Source organism: Portunus trituberculatus, chromosome 24 (assembly GCF_017591435.1).
Source record: "Portunus trituberculatus isolate SZX2019 chromosome 24, ASM1759143v1, whole genome shotgun sequence".
Taxonomy (NCBI): domain Eukaryota; kingdom Metazoa; phylum Arthropoda; class Malacostraca; order Decapoda; family Portunidae; genus Portunus; species Portunus trituberculatus.
The window spans coordinates 13,454,956-13,478,721 of record NC_059278.1 but is presented as its reverse complement, the minus strand read 5'-3'; the positions used below and the strand labels follow the sequence as shown (position 1 = coordinate 13,478,721).

Below are 23,766 nucleotides of genomic sequence, written 5' to 3'. Positions count from 1 at the left end.
AATTTGCTAAGGAATATTGGATTAGCATTTCACTACATGGACAAAGAAATAATGAAGAAATTGATAACTACTATAATAAGACCCAGATTGGAATATGCAGGAGTTGTGTGGACCCCCCATAAAAAGAAACACATAAGGAAGTTGGAGAGACTACAAAAAATGGCTACAAGAATGGTTCCAGAATTTGAAGGGATGACATATGAGGAGAGACTAAAGGCTATGGATCTACCAACCCTGGAACAGAGAAAGGAGAGAGGGGATCTGATACAAGTTTATAAATTGATTAACGGAATGGATCAAGTGGATAATGAGAAACTGATCCTGAGAGAAGAATATGACATTCAAAGCACAAGATCGCATAGTAAAAAACTGAGGAAGGGAAGATGTCTGAGAGATGTTAAAAAATATAGTTTCCTGCAAAGATGTGTTGAGACTTGGAACAGTTTGAGTGAGGAAGTGGTGTCAGCAAAGAGTGTGCATAGCTTTAAAGAAAAATTGGATAAATGTAGATATGGAGACAGGGCCACATGAGCATAAAGCCGAGGTCCTGTAAAACTACAACTAGGTAAATACACACACACACTTCAGTGCCAAGAAATGCTAAGAGCGACTAAGAGAAGACCGGTATGGAACTATCTGATGGGAGAGGAACAAATAATGAAGACTAAAGAGGAAAAAGATCTGGGAGTAGTTATACAGGAAAATATGAACCCCGAAAAACACAAAAGTAAGGTATTTGGATTATCATATAAAATGTTGTCTAATAATAGTGGCATTTCAGAACTTGGACAAAGATATGATGACAAAAATTATAATGAACATGATATGTCCAAAGTTGGAATATGCAACAGTGGTGTGGTCACTAAGCTTGAAAAAGGATATAAGATTAAAACGGATCCAGAAGATAGCTACAAAGATAGTACCAGAACTAAAGGACGTAACATATGAAGAAAGGCTGAAGGAAATAGGACTGCTGACCTTACAAAATAGAAGAGAACGAGGAGACATAATAACAATGTATAAAATAGTTAATGGCATTGAAAAGATAGACAAGGAGGGCCTGGTGCTGGTGACAGAATAAACTGGAAGGACAAGAGGACATGTAAAGATGATCAGGAAGAGGCAGTGTGTGAAGGGTATTGGAAAATACAGTTTTCCACATAGAACGGTGGAGAAGTGGAATGCATTGAGTAATGAAGTTGGTACAGCACATAATGTGCATAACTTTAAAAAAAAATGATAAATGGAGATATGGAGAAAGGACACTATGAGCCCTGCTCGAACCCTGTACAATATAACTAGGTAAATACACGCCACTAAGACCCATAGCCCCACTGATGGAAATAGACTGTCTCATAGCCCATCATATTACACACACACAAAAAAAAAACACAGACAGACAAGTTTTATATATATATATATATATATATATATATATATATATATATATATATATATATATATATATATATATATATATATTATTTAATTTCTTCTTCTTCTTCTTCTTCTTCTTCTTCTTCTTCTTCTTCTTCTTCTTTCCTTTTTTCTTTTCCTTTTCTAACTAAGAAAACAATTATTTCTAGGACACACTTCCACTATGAGCCAAATGGCAAGTCCGAGTTAAGTTTCCGGTCCGGCGACATCTTCCGGGTGGTGGACACACTGCACAATGGCGTGGTGGGCGCCTGGCAGGTGAGGCACGGAGGGGCTGTTCCCTATTGTTGATTATTCAACTTTTATTCAATTCATTAATTAGTTTATTATATTTCATTCATTGTTATTTCCATATAAATATGCATTGCATTTGTACTTCCTGTGCTTGTCCTGTAATGCCACTTTTGATTATTTTGATATGAGAGTTCTATGTCCTGGAATATCTCTCTCTCTCTCTCTCTCTCTCTCTCTCTCTCTCTCTCTCTCTCTCTCTCTCTCTCTCTCTCTCTCTCTCTCTCCATTACAGATGCAGGGGGCAAGAAAACAAGTGTTGTACCTGAAAATTCATTCAATATTGCTTATCTGAGCAGAAAGTAATAGGAAAAGGAAAGTTAATATATGTTCAGCATGTACTAATTCCAAGTTTTCATAGGTACACCGAATTGGTCGCAACAATCAAGAGACACAGAAGGGAATCATTCCCAACAAGGCGAGGGCAGAGGAGCTTGCTACCGCTCAGTTCAATGCTGCCAAGAAGGAGCAAACCCAGTCAGAATCTCGCAGTGGCTTTTTCAAGAGGCGGAGAAACTCCAGACGTTCCAAGTCACTGGGCAAAGTAAGTTTTACTCCTGCGTGCCAGTTAGATTGCTTCTGAAAAACTTTCATGAGCTTGGATACTGAGTGTCTCTGCATAGTCAAGGTGATAAAGATCTGTTTGTGAAGGAGAAAATTATCCAACTTCAGATGCAAACATGATTATGCTGTGCTGTGCCTGGGTTCCTGTGGTGTAGTGCTTTGGACTATAAGATTATCCCTTTGATGTATGTGTGAATGTCTGGTGCCTTGTCTGGGTTACTGAGAGTGGGATTGCTGGCTTAGTATGCAGGTTGACAGATAGATATATGATTATGCATGCACAATTCCTTATGCCTCTTCCCATTATTCCCACAGGACCACTGGGAGGATGTGGTGTTTGCTGACTCAGTATCCAAATTCCCAGCCTATGAGAGGGTTGCACTTCGCCACACCGGCTTTGTTCGGCCAATCGTCCTCTTTGGGCCGCTCTCTGACCTGGCACGTGAGAAGCTACTCAAGGAAAACCCAGACAAGTTCTCTTCACCACGTAAGTTTGCAATGGATTCAACATGTTGGGTTTGTGGCACACCAGCTGCTTGTTTCTTTATTTTTGTTTTCACTGCACCAAGTGTATAAAATTATGATTGCCAATGAGCAGCTATGAAAAATATTTTTGTGTAGTTTCTTGTATTAATTTTTTGTGTATACCCATTGAATTTATGTTTTCATGTGTTGACAGATGCTAGTATTAAGAAAGAAAGAAGAGTTTGATATACCACTAAAGTCCATTTATCTTAAATTATATTCTAGCTAAGATGCTACTTTACATTAACATTATCAAATCACTCTGTACATAGTAGACTGCAGTGTCCAGCAGCAGACTTCATATATATTGACATGTAAGGACAACATTTACACCAGAGAACAAGCTGTTTATGTATGCTTATAATTAGTGTTCTTTGCTTGGTTTTAATGTAAAGTTGTCTTAGCATCACCAGGAACTTATAGATTGCCAATTACTATGAGATTACTCCATTGCCATAATGCCTTACAGCCTTCCATGAATCCTTTACTTTACCTAGTCTATGCCATTCCAAGCATTCCATTTCCTTCATACCATCATATCACTAAATTTATCCCTGTAATGTAAGTTATCAGGATTATATAACTTTCTTACAGTACCTTAGAGATGGATGGACTTAAACTTTCACATTATTCCTGTACATTGTGCATTTGTACATTAAGCTTACTTCATAATCATTTGCTAGCTTTTTGGTGTGGTACAAAGTTTTGTGTTGCTGTTTTAATGGAGCTGTGACAAGATTGCTCTGACAGCCACCACTGTACATATCCTCTGCACTTTTGTTGCACCATTGCACTGCTCACTGCACTCCAGTCACCCCACACAATGAGGGAAAGAGAGAAACAGATGAGGTCAATCCTAGAATGGATCCCATAGAAATCCCTGATTAAAAAGTAAATGTTTTATGTGACCTTTTCAATAGTTAATTTGCCTATGTTTTCATTTAAGTTTACAGGTTATTTTCATGTTTTTGTTAAGATATTATTTTTAAATATGAAATAAATTAAATTAAGGTTGTCTCATCTTCTCTTCTCTTACTTCATGATCCTCCAGCACTCTCACCACCACCATGCACAATAAACAAACACATTATTCCATTGTAGAACTAAGTATAGGATTAGTTAAACATTCCCCCATTCTTTCTCTTCCCTATGATATTCCCAGCAGCAATGGTTCGTGTTTCATGGCATTGTTCATTGCTTCCTATTATTAACAAAGGTATCATTTTGCCTCATGCTTAGCAATAAGGATTAGAAAAGTATAGTTTATTTTTTGTCAAGCAATTGTTAATGTAATAGAAAACAGTGTCCTTGCTGGAGCATTTTGTTGGAAATACGTTTTAAGTATATGATGAAAAAAAAAAAAATGCTCACCAGTGGTCTGTTGTTTCATGAAAGACCTTAATATGTATGAAACTTCTTAATTTTTGCTTGACATTGCTGCTGTGAAATACTAACCTTTGGTTTGAGGAAACATTTCTTATTTTCAGTGATGTGCTGTACATAGAGACTGCTCTACTGCTCTTTATATTATGTAGTTTCAGCTATACATGTGTTTCTCAACTCCAGACCATAGCCTAAGGCTGAAAAAAAAAAACCATGTAACCAGCCTAACGAAGAATCTTCCTCACTCTGGTACTTTCAGGAATATACATGCGGCTCACTATGCCAATACCATGTTACGGGGGCTATCCGTACCCCTCACTGCGGGGTAAGGAAGCCTGTCTTACCGAATGCAATTCCTCCTCCTCCCAGCATTTTGACAAGCATGGTGTGATTGACCCAGACTTTCATTGGCTCATCTTTCAATATACCTTTATGAGTTGATAATCTTTGAGACTTTATGTCATGAAGAATACAAGTTGGTTGAGTTATGGAAGGCAAAACTTTTGTCTTCATATTCCTTCCTTACCTTTTAATAATGTTCAGATGTTCCCTCAGCTATTGAGCTAAAAACATGACATTAAAGCAAAGGAAATGTGTTTGATGGACATTACTTCTTACCGTAGTCATTAGTAGATATTAATCAGTTTTCTGTCTTTCTGTCCACTGAGATTTTTCTATGAACACTCAAGTATTTTATCTAGAAAGTGTGATGCATCCTAATGCTTAATCAAGCATTTAATTTCATTGGTAGAATTTCCTTTTATTTCTTTAGAGTGACCCAAATGCTCTATTGGCTCCCTAGCATGATCATTGATGTTGTCTATCCCTGTTCCAACCCTACACTGTCTTCCATGAATTGGTGAACTTTCTGATTCAGTTAGTTTGTTAGTAGTATGTGCAGTACTATATTGTGTCAGCCTTTCTGTGACTGACTGTGACTCAAAGCATTCTACAATGAAAACAAGAGGCGAGGGATTAGGAAGTGCATTTTTCTCCCTTTCCTGAACCTCTGTTACTGGATTAAAAAATATTGCCCAATAGATTGAGGAGGATGAGTGTTACATGTAGCTTTTTGTTCAGAAAATTGAGAAAAATTGTACAAAGCCATGAAAATGTTTTTGCAGTCACTTGAATGATGAGATTTATACAGGTAAAATTTTTGTGGCAGATATCCATAGTTACATGCACTTATGCTATTGTTTCTTATATTGGATATTCTCAAGAATATCCAATATAATCAACAAAAATAGTGAATTAAATGTAATCTGCATTCATTTGTTACACTGAGCCAGTCATAAGATAGGACAATGCATAGACAAGAACAAGATGAAAGTCTTTCCTTCATGATGACTGTCTATTGAATGGTGCTTATGTAGTAAAAAAGAATTATAAATAGATAAAAAAAATAAATAAATAAAAAGTGTTGACAAATGTAGATTGTACCTGAAATACAATCTGAGCATAGGCATACTGTGTGTGTGTGTGTGTGTGTGTGTGTGTGTGTGTGTGTGTGTGTGTGTGTGTGTGTGTGTATTTACCTAGTTGTGGTGTACGGGAGGGTAGTGAACTCATGGTGTCCTGTCTCTATATCTTTTATCAAATTTCTCCTTGAAAGTATGCACAGTCCCAGCCATTACAACTTCCTCATCAAGTTCATTCCAATTCTTCACAACTCCATGAGGGAAACTATACTTCTTGACATCTCTTCTACAAAAATCCTTTTTTAACTTTAAACCATGGCCTCATGTACTTCATGTGTCCAATAGTAAAAAGTCTTCTTTATTCACATCCTCCATACCATTAACTATTCTATAAACATGTATCAAATCTCCTCTTTTCCTTCTCTCTTCCAATGTAGTGATGTCCAATTTCCTCAATCTTTCTCCATAGGTTAACGTACTTAAATTTGGAACCATCTTTGTAATTGCTTTCTGCACTCTTTCCAACTTCATGATATTTTTATTTTTATGGGGAGACCACATGACTGCCACATATTCCAATTTCGGTTGTATCACAGAAATTGATATCCTTTTAATCATCCTTTCATCAAGGTACAAAAAGGCCACTCTCACCCTCTTTAATAAATTCATCATACCATTAACAATACTATTTATATGTTTGTCTGGAGTCAAGTCATCTGTAATAGTCACTCCCAAATCCATTTTCTCTTTCGATATCTCCAATTTGACACCATTCATATTATAGTTGTACCGTATTCTCTTTTCACTCTTACCAAACTCAATTACCTTACACTTATTCAAGTTAAACTCCATTTGCCATGTTATACTCCAATTACTAAACTTATCTAAATCACTTTGCAGCACTAAACAGTCATTCACATTTTCGACCTTCCTCATCAGTTTTGCATCATCAGCAAACAGGTTTATATAACTTTCAACTTTTTCACTCAAGTCATTAACATAGATAACAAACATTAGTGGTTCCAACACCGATCCCTGTGGGACACCACTAGTTACCTTAAGGCATGATGGACACTGGTCATGTATTACTGTTCTCATTTCTCTGTCATTGAGATAATCCTTCATCCACTCAAGTAATCTACCACCAATGCCTCCATACTCCTTTATCTTCCATAACAAATTGATGTGGTACCTTATCAAATGCTTTTTTCAAGTCAAGATATATATCGCATCCACTCATCCATCTCTTTCTTGAATGACGTCAATCACTCTTGAGTAAAATGAAAGCAAATTTGTGGAGCATCACCTACCTTTTTTAAAACCAAACTGACAGTTTGTTATTTTATTTTGTCTCTCCAAGTGCTCCATCCATCTCTCTTTAACCATTCTTGCACAACTTCCCCACCACACTGGTCAATGACATTGGTTTATAGTTTAAAGGATTTTCTTTACCACCTCCTTAAAATATCGCTGTGATATTTGTTCTTTTCCAATCCATAGGCACTAAACCTTTCATCAAGGATGTTACCACCAAACTATGATTTTTTCCAGCTAGTTGTTCTCTACATTCCTTCAAAATCCAGTTTGACACTCCGTCCAGTCGCATTGATTTATTTACATGAAGCTCCTTTAATATTTAAAAAATTTCATCATGTTATGGAAATAGTGCTCAGTGAGTTACATCTAATAATTTCACCATCAGTGTTGAACTCTCTTTCTTCAGTGAAGACAGAACTACAATGTTCATTCATTACTTCTGCTGTATCTTGCACTTCCTCATAAACTGTGTCTTCAACTTTAAGCCTAGTTATCCCTTCTCTCTATTTTATCTTACTATTTATGTGTCTGAAAAACAACTTGGGTTCATCTATGCACTTGTCAATTATATCGTTCTCACATTTCTTTCTCTCCAGCCTTATCGTCTTGACTTATTCATTTCTAACTTTAAATATATTCATCCCATCTGTTTTCAGTTTTATGCTTCCTCCATCTATTCCAAGCATTAACCTTGTCATTTTTGGCCTTTATGCATTTAGCATTAAACCACACTTTCCCTTTTTTGGCTCCTGGTCTTCCTCTAGGTACAAAACTCCCGACCGCAATGTTGTAAATTTTCAAAAATTCATTCCATTTATTTTGGACATCCTCAACCTTCTCAAAATCACTCCAGTCCACCTTAGCAAAGAATTTTCTCAATTTCCTGAAATCAGCTCTAGCATATCTGAGTCTTTTTACTTTATACTCCTCATTTACAGTCTCATTCTCATTTAATACATCAAACACCATTAACACATGGTTGCTTTTACCCAAGGGACTTTCACATTGCAAATTTATAATATTGTCCATATCTTTGGTAAACAATAAATCAAGCCTCTATGGTGAATCACTTCCTCTAAATCTAGTATCACAATCAACCCATTGAGTCAACAAGTTTTCTGTTGACCAATGTGTGTGTGTGTGTGTGTGTGTGTGTGTGTGTGTGTGTGTGTGTGTGTGTGTGTGTGTGTGTATTTACCTAGTTGTATGTACCTAGTTGTAGTTTTACAGGGCCTGGGCTTTATGCTCGTGTGGTCCCGTCTCCATATGTGTGTGTGTGTAATTCACCTCGGTCGTCTGCTGGTCACCCAGCCAGTCTTCCCCATTACGGAGCGAGCTCAGAGCTCATAGACCGATCTTTGGATAGGACTGAGACCACAACACACTCCACACACCAGGAAAGCGAGGCCACAACCCCTCGAGTTACATCCCGTACCTATTTACTGCTAGGTGAACAAAGGCCACACATTAAGAGGCTTGCCCATTTGACTCGCTGCACCGGGACTCAAATCCGGCTCTCTCGATTGTGAGTCGAGCGTGCTAACCACTACACTACGCGGTGTGTGTGTGTGTGTGTGTGTGTGTGTGTGTGTGTGTGTGTGTGTGTGTGTGTGTGTCAGGGGGACGGATCAAGGTTTGTGTATGCTGTTCTGTGTTTCATGTTCCATGTGTACACATCCTGCCTGCCCCTCATCCTATGTAGATTGAATCCCTGATGCATGACTTGTCACACTGACTTTCACATTTGTTTCAGCCTTTAGACTATGGAAGAACCAGTAGGATTGCAGTTAGTGTGCTTGATGCATATTATTATTTGTATAGTGAAATTTCCATGTGTGTGTTTAATGTAAGGAACTTTAACATAATAGATGTTTGGATAATTAATTACTCTACAAAAATGTATTTTGTATAAACCCTATGAAAAACAAAAGGAAATGTGAGAAATATATCATTTTAGTGGTATAGTGAATAGGATTAGCTCAAGAATAGTATATTTTTCCATTTCTTTACTGGATTAGAATGGGAGTGTATTCAGATAACAGTATATGAAGGCCATTTATTACCACACACAAACAGGAAGATAGAGAATACTCACCATCTTACTTGCATTGTGGAGCAGCAGGATGTGTGTTAGCTTTGTCTCAACTTGTCAGTAGCTTAATGCAGTAACTGTATTCACAGCTAAATATGATGAGCTGATTAAGATTATAGATAGAAGCCCCTTCTGATATAACACTATCCACTTTGTATAGTGTTAAATAAATTGTAAATGTAGGTAAATGAATAAAGACTAGAGTGTATATGTAGATAAAAAGAATTAATAACACAAGTGAACAGATAGTAACTAAACTCTTGTTGATGTTTTGAATCCACTTGATCTAAAATATTTTGTACCAGAGAAAGATTTAAGAATATTTGCTATCTTTGGTCAAGATTTTTTAAAATATTTTTATTATTATCATGTATTTATTTATTTATTTATTTATTTAAGAGAAGCACTTGTGAAATTTCACCCTTTACACAAACTGAAGCAAATGGAACACTTATAAGACTGTTAGTTCATGAAAAGAAGTTGAGAGTACCAGTGGTGTTTGGCAGAGCTTGAGTGAGATTCAAAACATTGGCATCAAGTTGTGTTTTGTATGTTTATGTACACCATTGACAGTGTAACAGTGCAACACTTGAGTCCAGCAGAGGTTAGCACATTGGCTTACTTGTATGGGTGTGTTACAGAACTGGACAGCAGTGGAGAGAAGCCGTCCGGGATCATCCGTCTCAGTGCCATCAGGGAGATCATGGACCGAGGGAAGCATGCAGTACTGGACATCACTCCCAATGCCGTGGACCGCCTCAATTATGCCCAGTTCTATCCCATAGTCATCTTCACCAGGGCCGAGTCCAAGCAGATTGTGAAGGAGCTTCGTAGCGGCTATCCTAAGTAAGATGTAGTTCTGTTTTTGCGCAATGACTTTTACCTTGATTTATAAGTTGTCGCTGAAATTTGTGATTTTCTGACAGTCTCTAACTAATATTAGCAGCCACCAGCATTATATCAAAGCTCTCAATGACTGCTTTTACACCACATATCTTGTTTTCCAGTATATACTTTATATTTTTCCCAAATCCTACTGCTAACCTCCCCCTCTCTCTCTCTCTCTCTCTCTCTCTCTCTCTCTCTCTCTCTCTCTCTCTCTCTCTCTCTCTCTCTCTCTCTCTCTCTCTCTCTCTCTCTCTCTCTCTCTCTCTCTCTCTCTCTCTCTCTCTCTCTCTGCTGACCAAATTTTCTGCATCATTTACTGATCTTTATGATTCATTTACATAATATTACTACATTTTATGTTGGGTTGCAGCGTAAGTGGTATTGATTGATTGATTGATTGATTGATTGATTTTTTATTTATTTATTTATTTTTTTTATTTATTTATTTATTTATTATTTATTTTTTTTTTATTTATTTATTTTTTTCCTGGAATGGATTGTTTGATTAATCTCACATTGGTTTCAGTGGGGAATTAAGATTTGACTTGTGCCGAAATTGGGTTGCACTGTAGGTTATGGAACAGATTAAGGATATAACTCAGGTTACCACACCATAACTTAGGATAATAACTCTATTTGAAATCAAGAAACTTTTCAAAAAGCAAATTATGGTATGGTAATCAAAGCAATTATAAATTTTTGCTATAAAAGGGAGATGTTCAGTAATCAAGTTTTTTTTTTTTTTTTTTTTTTTTTTTTTTTTACCATAGGTCACTGAAAACTTAACCTTATAATAAATAATTGAAAACTTCCCTTAATCTCTCTTTCATTGACTCCTGCACCCATGGCAGGGGCCGCATGAGCAGCAAGAAGCTGTTTGACCAGAGTGTGAAGCTGGAGAAGCTGTGGTCACACATCTTCACCGCCACCATCAGCCTCACACAGCCCGAGGCATGGTTCCGCAAAGTTCGGGAAATTGTAGAGAAGCAGCAGTCAGGCCCAATTTGGATGTCAGAAACTAAGGTGACATTGCTGACCTATCTTGCAGGATTTCTCTCTTTTTTTTATTAATTTATCCTGTGGTGTAGTTTAGTTTGACTTTATTTTTTAACTTACATTTAAATCTCTCTTTTCTTAATATTTTACTCTTGTTTATTCTAACTTTTGAGTAATTATTGCTTAATATACTATAAATAACATGATATCTTTTGAATAATTCTTATTAACAGTATTACCTATATCACAGTAGTATTTGAGTGTGGTTGATCAATCACACATCCTTTTGTCAACACACACACAGCACACTCAATGCTTTGCTGTAGCACAGGAGAAACTGACTTTTAACCTATTTTATGCAACTCAGTAGCATCTGACCTTCACTTTGGCTGCATTTATTTAACCAAAGCTGGATGTTGATTAATTTTTAGGTGTGTAGGAATGCTTCAGGTGAATGGGTCAACCTAATAGATCTTGCTACATAAGTTGCCAACATAACTCAGTAGTGTTGGTGTGTGGATTGCTTGTTAGTGTTTTGTTCAGGGTGTTGATGTGCTTCCCTAATGCACCAAACTCCATTATATTTTAGCAGTTTGTTGGCATGAAGGCAGTTGTGATTATAATTTTATTTTTTGTTTATTTTTTTCTGTATTCCTAAACACTCACTAGATTGGCACTAATATGTGATTTGTCTCCTCCTCCCTCTTGTACATTCCTGTCTCTGTTTATCTACCATGCATTCACCTTTTGATTCACATGCTTGTCTATTATGTGATGTGATTGTTGTTAATGTGTTCTTGATTGGTTTTGATTTATCATTGCCTTGCCATACCTTTCTTTCTTTTATCTTGTATGTGTGTAATATTTTCTATATTATTATTACACTTTTTCCACAACACTTTGTAACTCAAGCCTGTAGAGTTCCTGTCTGATTTATACCTGCTTCCTCTCATTCCTTCCCCAAGTGGGTCTGAGGAGGAACTGAACTCTTTCTTGATTCATAACAAGGAATTGGACTCAGAAATATGTCTAGAGAGAGACTGTGAACCCCCTAAAAATGAAGAGGAACCATCTTTTGAGATAGTGGTGGAAGAAATTCCTCAAATGAAGATGAATGGTCATATTTCTGTCCTGCCTGAGGAGAGAAAACCACCCAGTGTGCCTATGAGATCCTCAAGCTCAATGATGCCCAGCTCTGCCCATCCACCCCCACTCCCCATGCGCACATCCATTCCTTCCCCACCTCCTCCACCACCTCCAAGAATGGCTCTCTCCTCTTCCCTTTCTTTCTATCCCTCCTTTCCCAGCAAGAAACTCTTCACCATTGATGAAGAGCGCACCTACATTTAGCTGCTGCTTTCACTTATCTAATGCTTGAGGCTGTGTACTGAATCAACCTTACTGATAAGTCACGCCATGCATTGGAATCTTTAGATTTTATACAAAAAATGAACACTTTTCCTAATGCACATTCTCATTTAATAGTTTCCTGTAACATATTTGTTAGTGCATGGAAATTCAAAACTATTTACTAATATTTCTTATGAGTCTTAGTTTGTTTTACGTGTTTCAGTTCTGAAGTCAAAGGCTAGTTTTAAGAGCAAGATGAGTCTCACTGTACACCCTGCTCTTGGCGGGAAATTACAATATTGCTGATATATTGCTATTAGATTTTTTTCCATAACTCCTGTTTGGAGTGGTCATTTGTTGTTGCCATGTGGAATCTTGTTGTGCCTTATCTGCATATATGAAATAGTATTATAGAAAAGGATGATGGTGAATGACAATCATGATTAGAATTGTGAGTTTCTTCTTTATATACATATACGTTTATATGTCCTCTTAATACAATATTTGTAACTTGTCCCATGTTTTCTTCTTTTCCATGTACCGTGCTCTTGGAATGTGGCTCGTGTTGCATCGTCCTGTCTCTCCAACTCCTCTGTGATTACGTCATTCATCAAAACTGTTGAAATTTCTCTCCTGCACAAATTATTTTCTGTACCAACATTGTGGCTCCTTCAAGCAGCCTCCTGAAGCTCTGTCTGATGACTTCCTCTTTCCCATGACTTCACGTCTCTCCTATGCTTCCTCTCCTGAGTCTGACTTGGAAACAGGACCTGAATCTCGAACCCCCTCCAAGTCCCTCCACCACCATCCTCCTCCCCACAACATGTACCCAGATTCTCGAGAACCTAGGGGCCGTATGGTGAAGAGTTCTTCAGACCCCAGTTTAGCAGCTCCTGAAGACACAGAGCCCAATGCATATGGCGGCCCTCCACCCTACACTGCTAGCCCCACCAGGATTGTAAGTATTATGTTTATTATCTACTGTCACTCTGTTATCCCTATACTGACAAACACCATGTTATTCAATACTTACAGCAGCGTTCATTACCACACAGCACAAGTGTAAGTTTTGCAGTGGGTTTGTTACCCTTCACCTCCCTGCACCTTCCCTTCATCCTTCCCAGTTAGTGTGGATTTTATGTGCTTCTGCTTTGTTTATATTTGTAAATGTTTTGTTATTTTTTTCATTTTTATTTTACAGTGCACACTTGTTACTTTGTGCCTCAGACACTGTCGATATGAAATTGATGCACCAGCTTCATCTTAAACTCTGATTCTATTTAATTTAGTGTCTTTTGTTTAGTATTGTAACATGAACTGTAATGGTTATTTTGCTCATGGAATGAATAGCCAGCAATGCAAAATTCCTTATATGGTTCATATGACTTAAGACTACAAAACAAGCTGTTTCATTGGCTTTTAAGTTTCCCTCTCATGGTGATGCAAATGGCTACACTGGTGACACAGGTTATATGGTACTACTCCCTGTAGAAGCCAGAAGTAGGGTTAATTATCGACACTGTTCACATACTTCCTCTACTTTTGATACATAATATTGGAATCTCATACATGCATATGTAACATTTAGTATCTGTAATTGCATATAGTGCATTGCCTTTGATGTAACGATTCATACAATTTTTTTACACACTGGCTGTATTTTTAGAATAAAATCACATATTTTTCTTGCTGTTGACAAATGATGATAAGATAAGGCTGGAAAGGGTGAATAGATATAATAGGATAACATGCTCAGGAGAGCAGAGAAAGGTCAAGGCAGCAAATATTGTACAAGACACCTTTAAAAAACGGAGATGACACTGGAGGAAATAAGGTCTTGTGTTAAGAGAAATTAACATGTAAGTAGTTATCAAAATCTTGTAATTCTGTGGAAGATTAACTCCAATGATGTGAGTCAGTAAACATCTTCCAGTACATGCAGACACAAACATTCTTTTTTACATTATGCATGTGCTTTCATAGACTTGAGAGGGTCTAATATTGGTGCTTTGAGCTGGTTGAGGAGTGTCCTGTACAGCTCTGAATGATATATGCAGTCACCTGCATTACATTCCACCTCTTGTTCTCTCCTCAGTTAGATCCTTTTTGATCCTCCTGAATATATTAGTACTCATACAAGCATCACTCTCCACAAAACAAAACAGCCACACCTTATTTACCATTATCTGAGACACAACTCTTTTACATAATTAAATTTTTGCACCATTTTCCATAAAAGGTCGCTATAAAAACTTTAATGCAGACTTAACATGGCCTTGTTACTTCACTAATTCCTTGCTCAACTCTGAGGTGAACTCTTTAGCCTGTCTGAGATTGTGGCAACATGACAACCGTAATGGCTCTGAGGTTCATAAACTAGTGCAATCTTGATTTATTTCATTCAAATTATCTTACTACTAATTAAATTACAACTTCCTACTCTAAAAGGCACGACTTAGCTTTTTAATTCCTTTAGAAATTTATTTTGTCTTCAAATTATTTCTATAATTTTCTTATCAGTTTTTTAAGTTTGATTTACTAAGTTAAAAGTATATTTATAGTAGACCGAGGCTTTCTTGTATTTGAAGCTTGTTGTTGTTGTTGCACTATCACAAGCAGGAATCCTAAAACACATCATTACTGCAGCTCTGATAGTTGAAGCCATTTCAAGGGTACTAGATTCCTTCTTATGGATGCGGACCCTTGCATGCTTCCTCTGTTAGGATGAGTGGTTGTTTTCATGTGCTGTAATAATGTGTGCTAGGATTCCTGTTTGTGTAAATCAGCGTGGCATGGTAAGCTGCCTGCACAGCATTGTACAATGTACTGCATGTCTTGCTGCCCCCCTTCCAGCCAACTGGGCCCAGTGAAACCTACGACGACCGCAGGAAGTCCCACGGTGGGGACAGCAAGTATGGTTTTGCCAGTGGTGGCTCTTATGGCTCAGACCTGTATGCCTCTCGCCCCCCCATGAGTGCTCAGGGCAGCACAGCAGGGGCAGGGGCTGCAGGCATGACCTCCCACCCTGGCTCCCCATATTCAGCTGTACCGCCGCCTGGGTACGGTGGTCGACCTCCCCAGCAGAACCTCTCCCCTCCCATGCACTCTCCTCATCACCGCCGTTCACCCAATGTCCCTCCCGGCCGGAGTCCTCCACACATGGGGTACTCCCCCCCTGGGCCTGGAGGGAATATGGTCCCACCTCCCCCTTACATCAATGGCCACTCTAATGAGGCTGGTCCAGAAGTGCCCCCAAAAGTAGATCGTACCAGTAAGCCTGGCAGGGTGAGGTCTGGCCAGGACTTTGGCTCTGGGAAGGAGCTTGATTATGACGGCAACTACATCAACACAGGACGAGGCAGCAGTGTAGACCCCCAGCACAAGGTTAGCACTGCATGACAGCCACCACGTGCTCCTCCTTCCCTCTTCACTGGCTGTACTGGCATATGTACTTATTAGCAGTAGGAACTCAAATTATTATACTCGAACTATGTATTGCATGTATGAATCCTTCCTCAGTAAATTTGTCACAGAATGTCATTTTAAAAACTGCATCACATAATAATTTTCTAACCCTATATATATACACTTATTAAGTTTCATTATGTCTTTCCACAAGAAAACTAAGACACTCACCCAGAAACTGTAGCAAAATTTCTTAATAATGATACTAATTCATCACTTTCTTTTCTCTTGAGTGGATGGAAAATTTCATCCTCATGTACTGTATTGCAATGATTCTAAGAAGTGAGCAGTTATCTTCATTAGGTAGTTTTCTAACAACACTTACATGATTTCATTGCGAGGTCATTGTGTTTATGTTCTCTCTGGTGATGAACTGTATATGGTGGCTGCTGCACCAATACTTAATGCCTGCTTTGGTTCCCAAGACAAGTGGTGGGTGACAAGGCAGGGGCTGCATTAAGGTGACATGAACACAGGCTCCACTAATTCTTCTTATAACATTTTTCTCTTACTCCTCAGCAATTAAGTGTACTTCACAGTTTGGAAGTGAGAACAAATGTATAGAATGTACTTATGTCTGAAATTTTCAGGTTAGTTTTAAGATATAAGAAAACATTGGTGAAGAAAGAAATGAAAATATAATGAAATGATGAATAGTATGTACATGTAGTATGATGTCTGAGGGTATTCAAAACAACATCCTAGCAAATTCATAAATGATTGAGTTTAAGAAACATTGTCATATTTTGGCAATATTACTTCAGAGTTAAACTGCAGTATTTTGTGCAATGACTGCAACAATGGGACATAATGTCTTTGAACCTAGTTGAGAAATATTAGATGATATTTGTGTATGTTAAATGTTAAAAAGCTTTAATATAAACATTGAATCCTGCAAGATGGAAGAAATGCAAAGGAAATTTTGTGGTAAGCAGTTATAGGAACCTTTACATTGATCACTCACTAATGTAACATCCTTTCCTAATCCAAATCTAGAGCCCTTATGACATGGGCAATCCTCCTCTCGGTCCCAATGCTCATGATGACCTCAAGAGTAGACTGCATCCCCGATCACCTCATGAACCCTATCGTTACTCCCGCTCCTCCTCTCAGCCCCCCACCTACCGCTCAGATGACCCTTACAGGTGAGTGGCTGCCTTGTTACTGACATTGTAGTCAGTGGCTGAAAAACCTTAAACAGTGGCTGGTATGCTGTTAAGAAATGTCCTCAAAGATCAAGTAAATTTATCATTACTGTTGCAGCATAAGATCATTTAGTCATAGTGATTTCAACCACAGTAATTTCTGCCTTATATTAGTCAATGGAGGAAAAGATATATATATATATATATATATATATATATATATATATATATATATATATATATATATATATATATATATATATATATATATATATATATATATATATATATATATATATATATATATATATATATATATATATATATATATATATATATATATATATATATATATATATATATATATATATATATATATATATATATATTATGTTAAGGTATGGAAGTAAAGACAACATGTTTAGGAGAGAAGAAATTTTCCATCCTAAGATTATCTCCTCATCACAGGTCATCCGACTACAAACCGGTACCACCACCAAAGAGCAGCAACTACAAACCAGTCCCACCACCCAAACCAAAAAACTACAAGCCCCAAGCTCCAGGAGGCATGGTGCCAGGCCTGGAAGGGGGTGGGATATGGGGGGATATATACACTGATGGTCGGAAGGTGTATGAGCGTGGCACATATCACACCACAAGCAACGGAGGTCTGAGTGATGACTACAGTGGGCTAGACAGTGGGCAAGGCAGCAGCCTAGACAGAAAATATGACACCTTTGGCAGATCCTCATACAGTAAGGTAAAGTTCATTTGCTCTTCATTTTTATCATCACATTATTTTTATACTTTCATAAACATTTTCATTACCAGGGATACTGACTGCAGCAACTGTATTATAACTAGATTTTCTCTAACTACCATCAGTCTATTCACCAGACTGACATTCTCAATGAAGTGTAGTATCAAAAAATATCTCAGCTATCTGTAATGTTTTTAATCATGATCCTGCAGTTTGTTAGGATGATTATAATGGCAACAGCTAAAATGAAACTTGCATGACACAGGTCTCTTCCTCTGCCTCGGGCCGTAGTGGCTGTTACCTAAATGTTCCTCCACCACGGGATGCAGGAGTTGGGGGCCGTGACTTGCCCAATCATGACCACAAGGGGAGTGCTTTTGAGCTGTACAAGAAACCCCCAGACCCTCGTGGTCCCCCAGGAGGCCACCCCAACCTCCCGACTTATTCTGACCATGGAAACAGGTAAAAATTAAGGTGCCATTCCATAAGTCAATTGTTAGCTTGGTCATGCATCAGGCAGGTAACTAAAAGTGTTATTTTTACCAGGAACTTATTCCGTGATGAAAGGGGACATTTTATGTTCCTAAATGATGATACTTTTCATGGCCTGTCACCTGAAATGTGCTGCAGCAGAGGCTTTCACTCATGTTGGGTGCCTTTCCTCAGTCATTCAATCTCTTGCAGGCAAATTTCCTGTGGACTAGTGAATAGTCTGAATATCAACATGATATTTCTAATAATAACTTTTCTTACAGTTGTCTTTCTCTCTCTTTCTTTTGTGTCTTTTCACTTTTAGGTGCATAAAATATTTGAGGTAAGAAGCCATTCATTGTCAGTGATCTGTCAGCCAGTTTTGAATATCCTGCCCAGAGTGTGATGAAAGTGAGTATGCACACATATCTACATGTATATACATCACAGTAAGAATTATTTTCTTGTCCATAAGATCTCAATGAGAATTAAAGCTTCTTTTAGTATTTAGTGTTTTTTCCAGTTCTTAGGCCTCTCATCATGTTTGTACATGACATACACTACTGACTCAAACACAACTAAAAAGAATAGATAAATAAATAACAAGGAACATTGGGAATGTTGGTATTTTCAGTGATGCAGTGCCAAGCATTCCTGCCCTGCTTGTTGTCAAGGACCTGGTAACTTATCTTCAAATCAAATCATGAGCCACAAAGAGGCAGAGTCATTACAACTTTGTAAATACTCTCAAGTCCATAGTTTTAGAAAAGGAATATATTTCCCATATTTTAATTGTGTATTAACACCAAAATGGAAGACTGCTGTGAAAGTCATATCATAGGCAGATTATATATATATATATATATATATATATATATATATATATATATATATATATATATATATATATATATATATATATATATATATATATATATATATATATTGAAAAGAATCTGGGAAACAAAGATGTATAATTGTGGACAAAACCTATTTTCACTTTGTCACATTAGAATTTAATCTATGTTGATTGAGCAGTTTGAGTTTTCTTTTTAACTTATAAAATTTGGCATTATGTTTCATCACCTGAAATTGTTGAGAAGTGATGTGATGTGGCTTGAAGAGAAACTTATTCTTTGTCCACACTTGTATCTCAGCATCTATCCCCTGTCAGCCTAAGAGTTGCAGGTTGGTGAACTGTGGTAATGGGTAGTGTAAATAGCTCTTCCTTGGTTGCATCAGGGCTGACTGGGTATATTTAGTGGTTGTGAAAAAAAAGTCTAAGGATGAGCCAATTATATAATTGTCTTAGTCTTGTCATACTAGTGCTTTAGTAGAAGCAAGTGTATAAATCAGTATTATAAGATGCGGCAGAAATGATAATAGTACATTAGTGTTATCACATTTTCATCCTTAGCCTTATTTGAGCTTCATAAAAGTATAACTAAGGACAATGGTTCAGTCATAAAATTTGTTAACCACAATAACCCTGTGAAGATTGAACTGTTTAATGTTACTCCTCCTTGATGAATCACTGGTTATCTTTGGTTCTTCCTAACAAGATTTCTGAGGCTCAGTTTCCTGAAGTCTCCTTCTCATAAGGATAGTTTCTCCAAGCTCAGCAGCATTAGGGTAAAGGCTGAGCTGTGTAAGGAGTGACTGTCTGTAATATGTGCTCACCCTATGTGGAGTTCACCTTGTGCACTCTCTGTATGTGCATGTTGTACACATCTTATTCTAATACTTCTACAGGCAGCAAGAGTTAAAAGAAAATATCCTAATTAATTCATGCCTCCAAAACTGTCAGCATAACTATTAATCTTGTGGACTAATCAGAAATTATTTGCCACTATCTCAGTATCTTCCCTTTGTCTGTCTGTCTATGTAACCATAGTGTCAGTAGAGCCAACCTGACCTAATGGAAGCTGTGCCCACCACTCAGCAGGTGGTCAATGGCAGAAGAAGGCAAACAAAAGGTGATTGCTACGGCGCGAGGGGTCTTTGATCACAAGGGGGGAACACTCACCTCTGAGGAGACTGGCGTGTCCATAGTCATTCCCCAGGGAGCCATAACCAAGGGCATCAAACAGGAGATTTACTTCAAGGTCTGCCAGGACAACTCACTGGTCCCTCCACTCGACCAAAACAGAGGTCAGTTAGGGGAGGTAGCATGGAGGCTTTGCCAGAACTGTCAAGAGCACACAGACAGAAAATAACACCTGGATATGAGCTGTTCATATGATAAGAAATTTCATTGAGTGGCTTTCAGAAGGTGTGAAGACATTGCTAGAGTTGTAAAGCAACTATTGGATCTAGGTTAACTAGGCTCATTAGGAAGCACTGCTGGTAAAGCCTCCAAGTCCTGAAAGTGATTGACTTTGCACTGTGAGGAGTGAGGCTGGTGTGACCTTTGCTTGTGGGATGTTGCTGCTGCTACTCTTCTAACACTACAGTGTTCAAAGCAGACTTTCTTACTAATAACTCCTTTATGCTGCTAATCCTGCTTGTCCTCACCTTCTGTAAATACTGTTGTGCTTGCTGGATAACCTACCTTAGTGTGCAATAACTAGATCAAGGCTCTGTAGAAAGCTCTAGGAGATAGATTAGAGCTGTCTCTTCCAGAACTCATCTGGAACTGAAACGTAGTACGTACATACTTCTTCAACACTTAGAGATATGTATGTCTTGCCAGTATGTTGAAAGCAGTTATAAACTCTGCATTCCCTGATGCCTCACACCAGAATGTTAGTATTGACTGGGGCACAACAGCAGGGCACCATGACCCAGCCCTGTCCTCTCTCCCTCAAGGCCACACACAGACCTGTCACCTCAGTCATACAAACACTGGGCCAATCTTCACAGGGGTAAAAACCTGGGCTTCTCTACCGGAGGAAGCCCTGCATCATCCTTCTGTATTGTTAACTTTGCCATTGAAAAAACAACATGGTTCCCTCACTTGTTTATATTATTTCAGATGAAAGTATAACACCCACATGTGTCATAATATGTATTTACAAAAATACCATGAAATAAAATCATGAAAACAGAACAGGTGATAGGTAGAAGTACACTGTAATATACTCTACAGAACAGGCAATAAATTATATATATATATATATATATATATATATATATATATATATATATATATATATATATATATATATATATATATATATATATATATATATATATATATATATATATATATATATATATATATATATATATATATATATATATATATATATATATATATATATATATATATATATATATATATATATATATATATATATATATATATATATATATATATATATATATATATCGCTTTGAAGCTTTGTGATCATTGGGTTGCAAGATATAGACCCTGAATTTAAGTAGAACTGGAAAAATATACAGATGGAGAAGCTTTAGTTATGAGTAAGAATGCAGAATATTAACTTTGTTGATGCAAACAATTGCCTGACATCACGCATGAAAATGAAAATTTAAGCACTCACTGATGTTGCAGGTTTCAGTGTCATATGCCTTTTGTGTATCAATGTACACTATCACAGGGTTACTCATTACTGAGATGGGGAATAGCACTTTGAATTAGGTCCTTGAATAAGCATTCATTGGTCACACATTTGGATTGCAGGTTATTTGAAGACACAACTTGGGTTCACTCATCACTTATTAAAAGTTCATGGTTTACTGAGTCTCCTCTGTCACAAGTTTGATTGCAACAGTAGTATTTTATTGAGAACTAGCATGCAAGGCAGTAATGGAGATTAATCATCCTGTGCACCTACTTTATGCAAGTTAATGTGAAGAAAATCTCTCCTGTATATTGTAAGGACCATATATTGAAGAAGCATCAAGCAATGTGCAAGAATAATCTGAAATAGGAAAATATTTGTTAATATTCATTTAAGATACCATAAAGGTTGTGTTAAGTTGATAATGAGCAGAATTCAGGTAAAGCAATGTGATTTTTAGTGATATCACTTTTGACATGAATTGTTATTGTACAGCTGTTACCTTGTTTAGCTGGACAGCTTTTTTGTTGATGGTTGTCAAGAAGCAGTATGATAGATTATCACAAATATGCTGAAAAAAAATAAGATGAAGTATGTAACATAGTTTTACATATTAGCATATAATTATAATGCAAGTTGAATTGGAAGTGAATGACAATGTATCATGTCAGCATTCAGGCCGTTCATTTATTGAATGTCAGTGAATACATGATGAGGGCAGCTCTGCATGGCACTCATGCAAAATTTGATGAACAGTTCACTGGACTATTTTCCATTATATACTGAAAAACAGTGATGTCTCAATTTTCAGTAATCTTACTGTTACCATTGTGTATCATTGTTTTACTCAGAGATGCACTCTACACCTATAACATGAAATTGTATAATACTTCTTCATCTGTACCTGTGAGTCAGAGTTGAGTCCTGCGGCTACCCACCGAGTGAAGCCAAGTTACTCAAGGCTTGAAGAAGAAAGCAACAGTGGGACGTGCCCATCTGTGATACTGATTTTTTATGTTTTATCTATCTCATTGTCTTGGATATTGTGTTGTTATAATCCTCTAGTACATCATGTTTGAATTAATGTACAGAAGTAAGGCACTTCCATGTGAAGCTTTGTTCCTCAAATCTCTAGCTGCCTCTTCTGGGCCATCTTCTTGTGACACAAGGAAGATCTGCATTCATGACTGTACACAGAGGCAGTGCTATCTGGGTTGTGTTCAGAGATCTGTCCAAACTGTGCCTTATGAAATAAGCATTTAATCATGCCAAGTCTTTTTTTTTATTTATTTGTTTATTTGAAAATTACAACAAGGATTATGTATTAGCTTCAAAGTATAGTTTTGGCTTTTAACTGCCTGACCACCAAGATTTTTTTTTTTTTTTTTTTTTTTTTCTTTTATTTATTTATTTTTTTTTTCCTCAACTAAAGGTGTATGTAAACAGTGACATCACACTTCTTAGCCCAACCCAGGCATTGCAGCTTCATAAAAACAACCATTTAGCACAATTTCTACCAGATACTCACTCCCAGACATCTGAGGGATGTGGCTGCCTTGTGGGAAGCATATCAACACAGGGATTTGTTTATGAATGCTTCCTTGCATTTGAAAGAAAAATGATAAGTGAATCTCTCTCTCTCTCTCTCTCTCTCTCTCTCTCTCTCTCTCTCTCTCTCTCTTGCATGATGATAATGTTAGCTTTCTTGCAAAAAAAAAAAAAAATCTAAATTTGAGTGTCAGGAATATCTAGAGGGTAAGTTATGCATAATGATGTATAACATACCTTCATCAATTGCCTTTACAGGGCTCAGGTTTCAAAATCATTCATCTCTTTTGGATCAACCATGAAAGTCATGTTAAACTCATTCAGTGGACCTTGATTTTTTTTTTTTTTTTTATTGTTATTAATATTATTACTATTACTATATTTTTATTTATATATTTTTCTATTTTAGTTTTTAATCATTTTTTACTGATTGAATTAGAAAGGAAAATTCATTGGACAAAACTGCAGCACAAGTTGATTGATACTTAGTTTGTATCAGTAAGACTTTCCAACTAATGGCTGTCAGCTTATAGTGTAGTAGCTTTTATTTATTTTTTTTCTATATTTATTTATTTATTCTCTCTCT

At 37.1% G+C, this 23,766-nt stretch overlaps 1 protein-coding gene across 20 annotated transcripts in view; it reads left to right on the top strand.

Moving 5' to 3' along the window:
- LOC123508378 (tight junction protein ZO-1-like) overlaps positions 1-23,766 on the top strand; it is a 206,367-nt gene that overhangs the window by 177,212 nt on the left and 5,389 nt on the right. For 11 of the 20 annotated variants that reach the window (XM_045262067.1, XM_045262059.1, XM_045262065.1 and 8 more), the window contains 12 exons: positions 1,587-1,695; positions 2,090-2,272; positions 2,608-2,779; positions 4,460-4,525; positions 9,672-9,876; positions 10,770-10,941; positions 12,941-13,222; positions 15,118-15,648; positions 16,726-16,874; positions 17,343-17,634; positions 17,900-18,096; positions 20,048-20,256. In XM_045262067.1, the coding sequence (XP_045118002.1) occupies positions 1,587-1,695; positions 2,090-2,272; positions 2,608-2,779; positions 4,460-4,525; positions 9,672-9,876; positions 10,770-10,941; positions 12,941-13,222; positions 15,118-15,648; positions 16,726-16,874; positions 17,343-17,634; positions 17,900-18,096; positions 20,048-20,256 (2,567 nt within the window). The remainder of the gene's footprint in view (positions 1-1,586; positions 1,696-2,089; positions 2,273-2,607; positions 2,780-4,459; positions 4,526-9,671; positions 9,877-10,769; positions 10,942-12,940; positions 13,223-15,117; positions 15,649-16,725; positions 16,875-17,342; positions 17,635-17,899; positions 18,097-20,047; positions 20,257-23,766) is intronic. The other 9 variants (XM_045262069.1, XM_045262064.1, XM_045262079.1 and 6 more) reach the window with 7 other exon arrangements.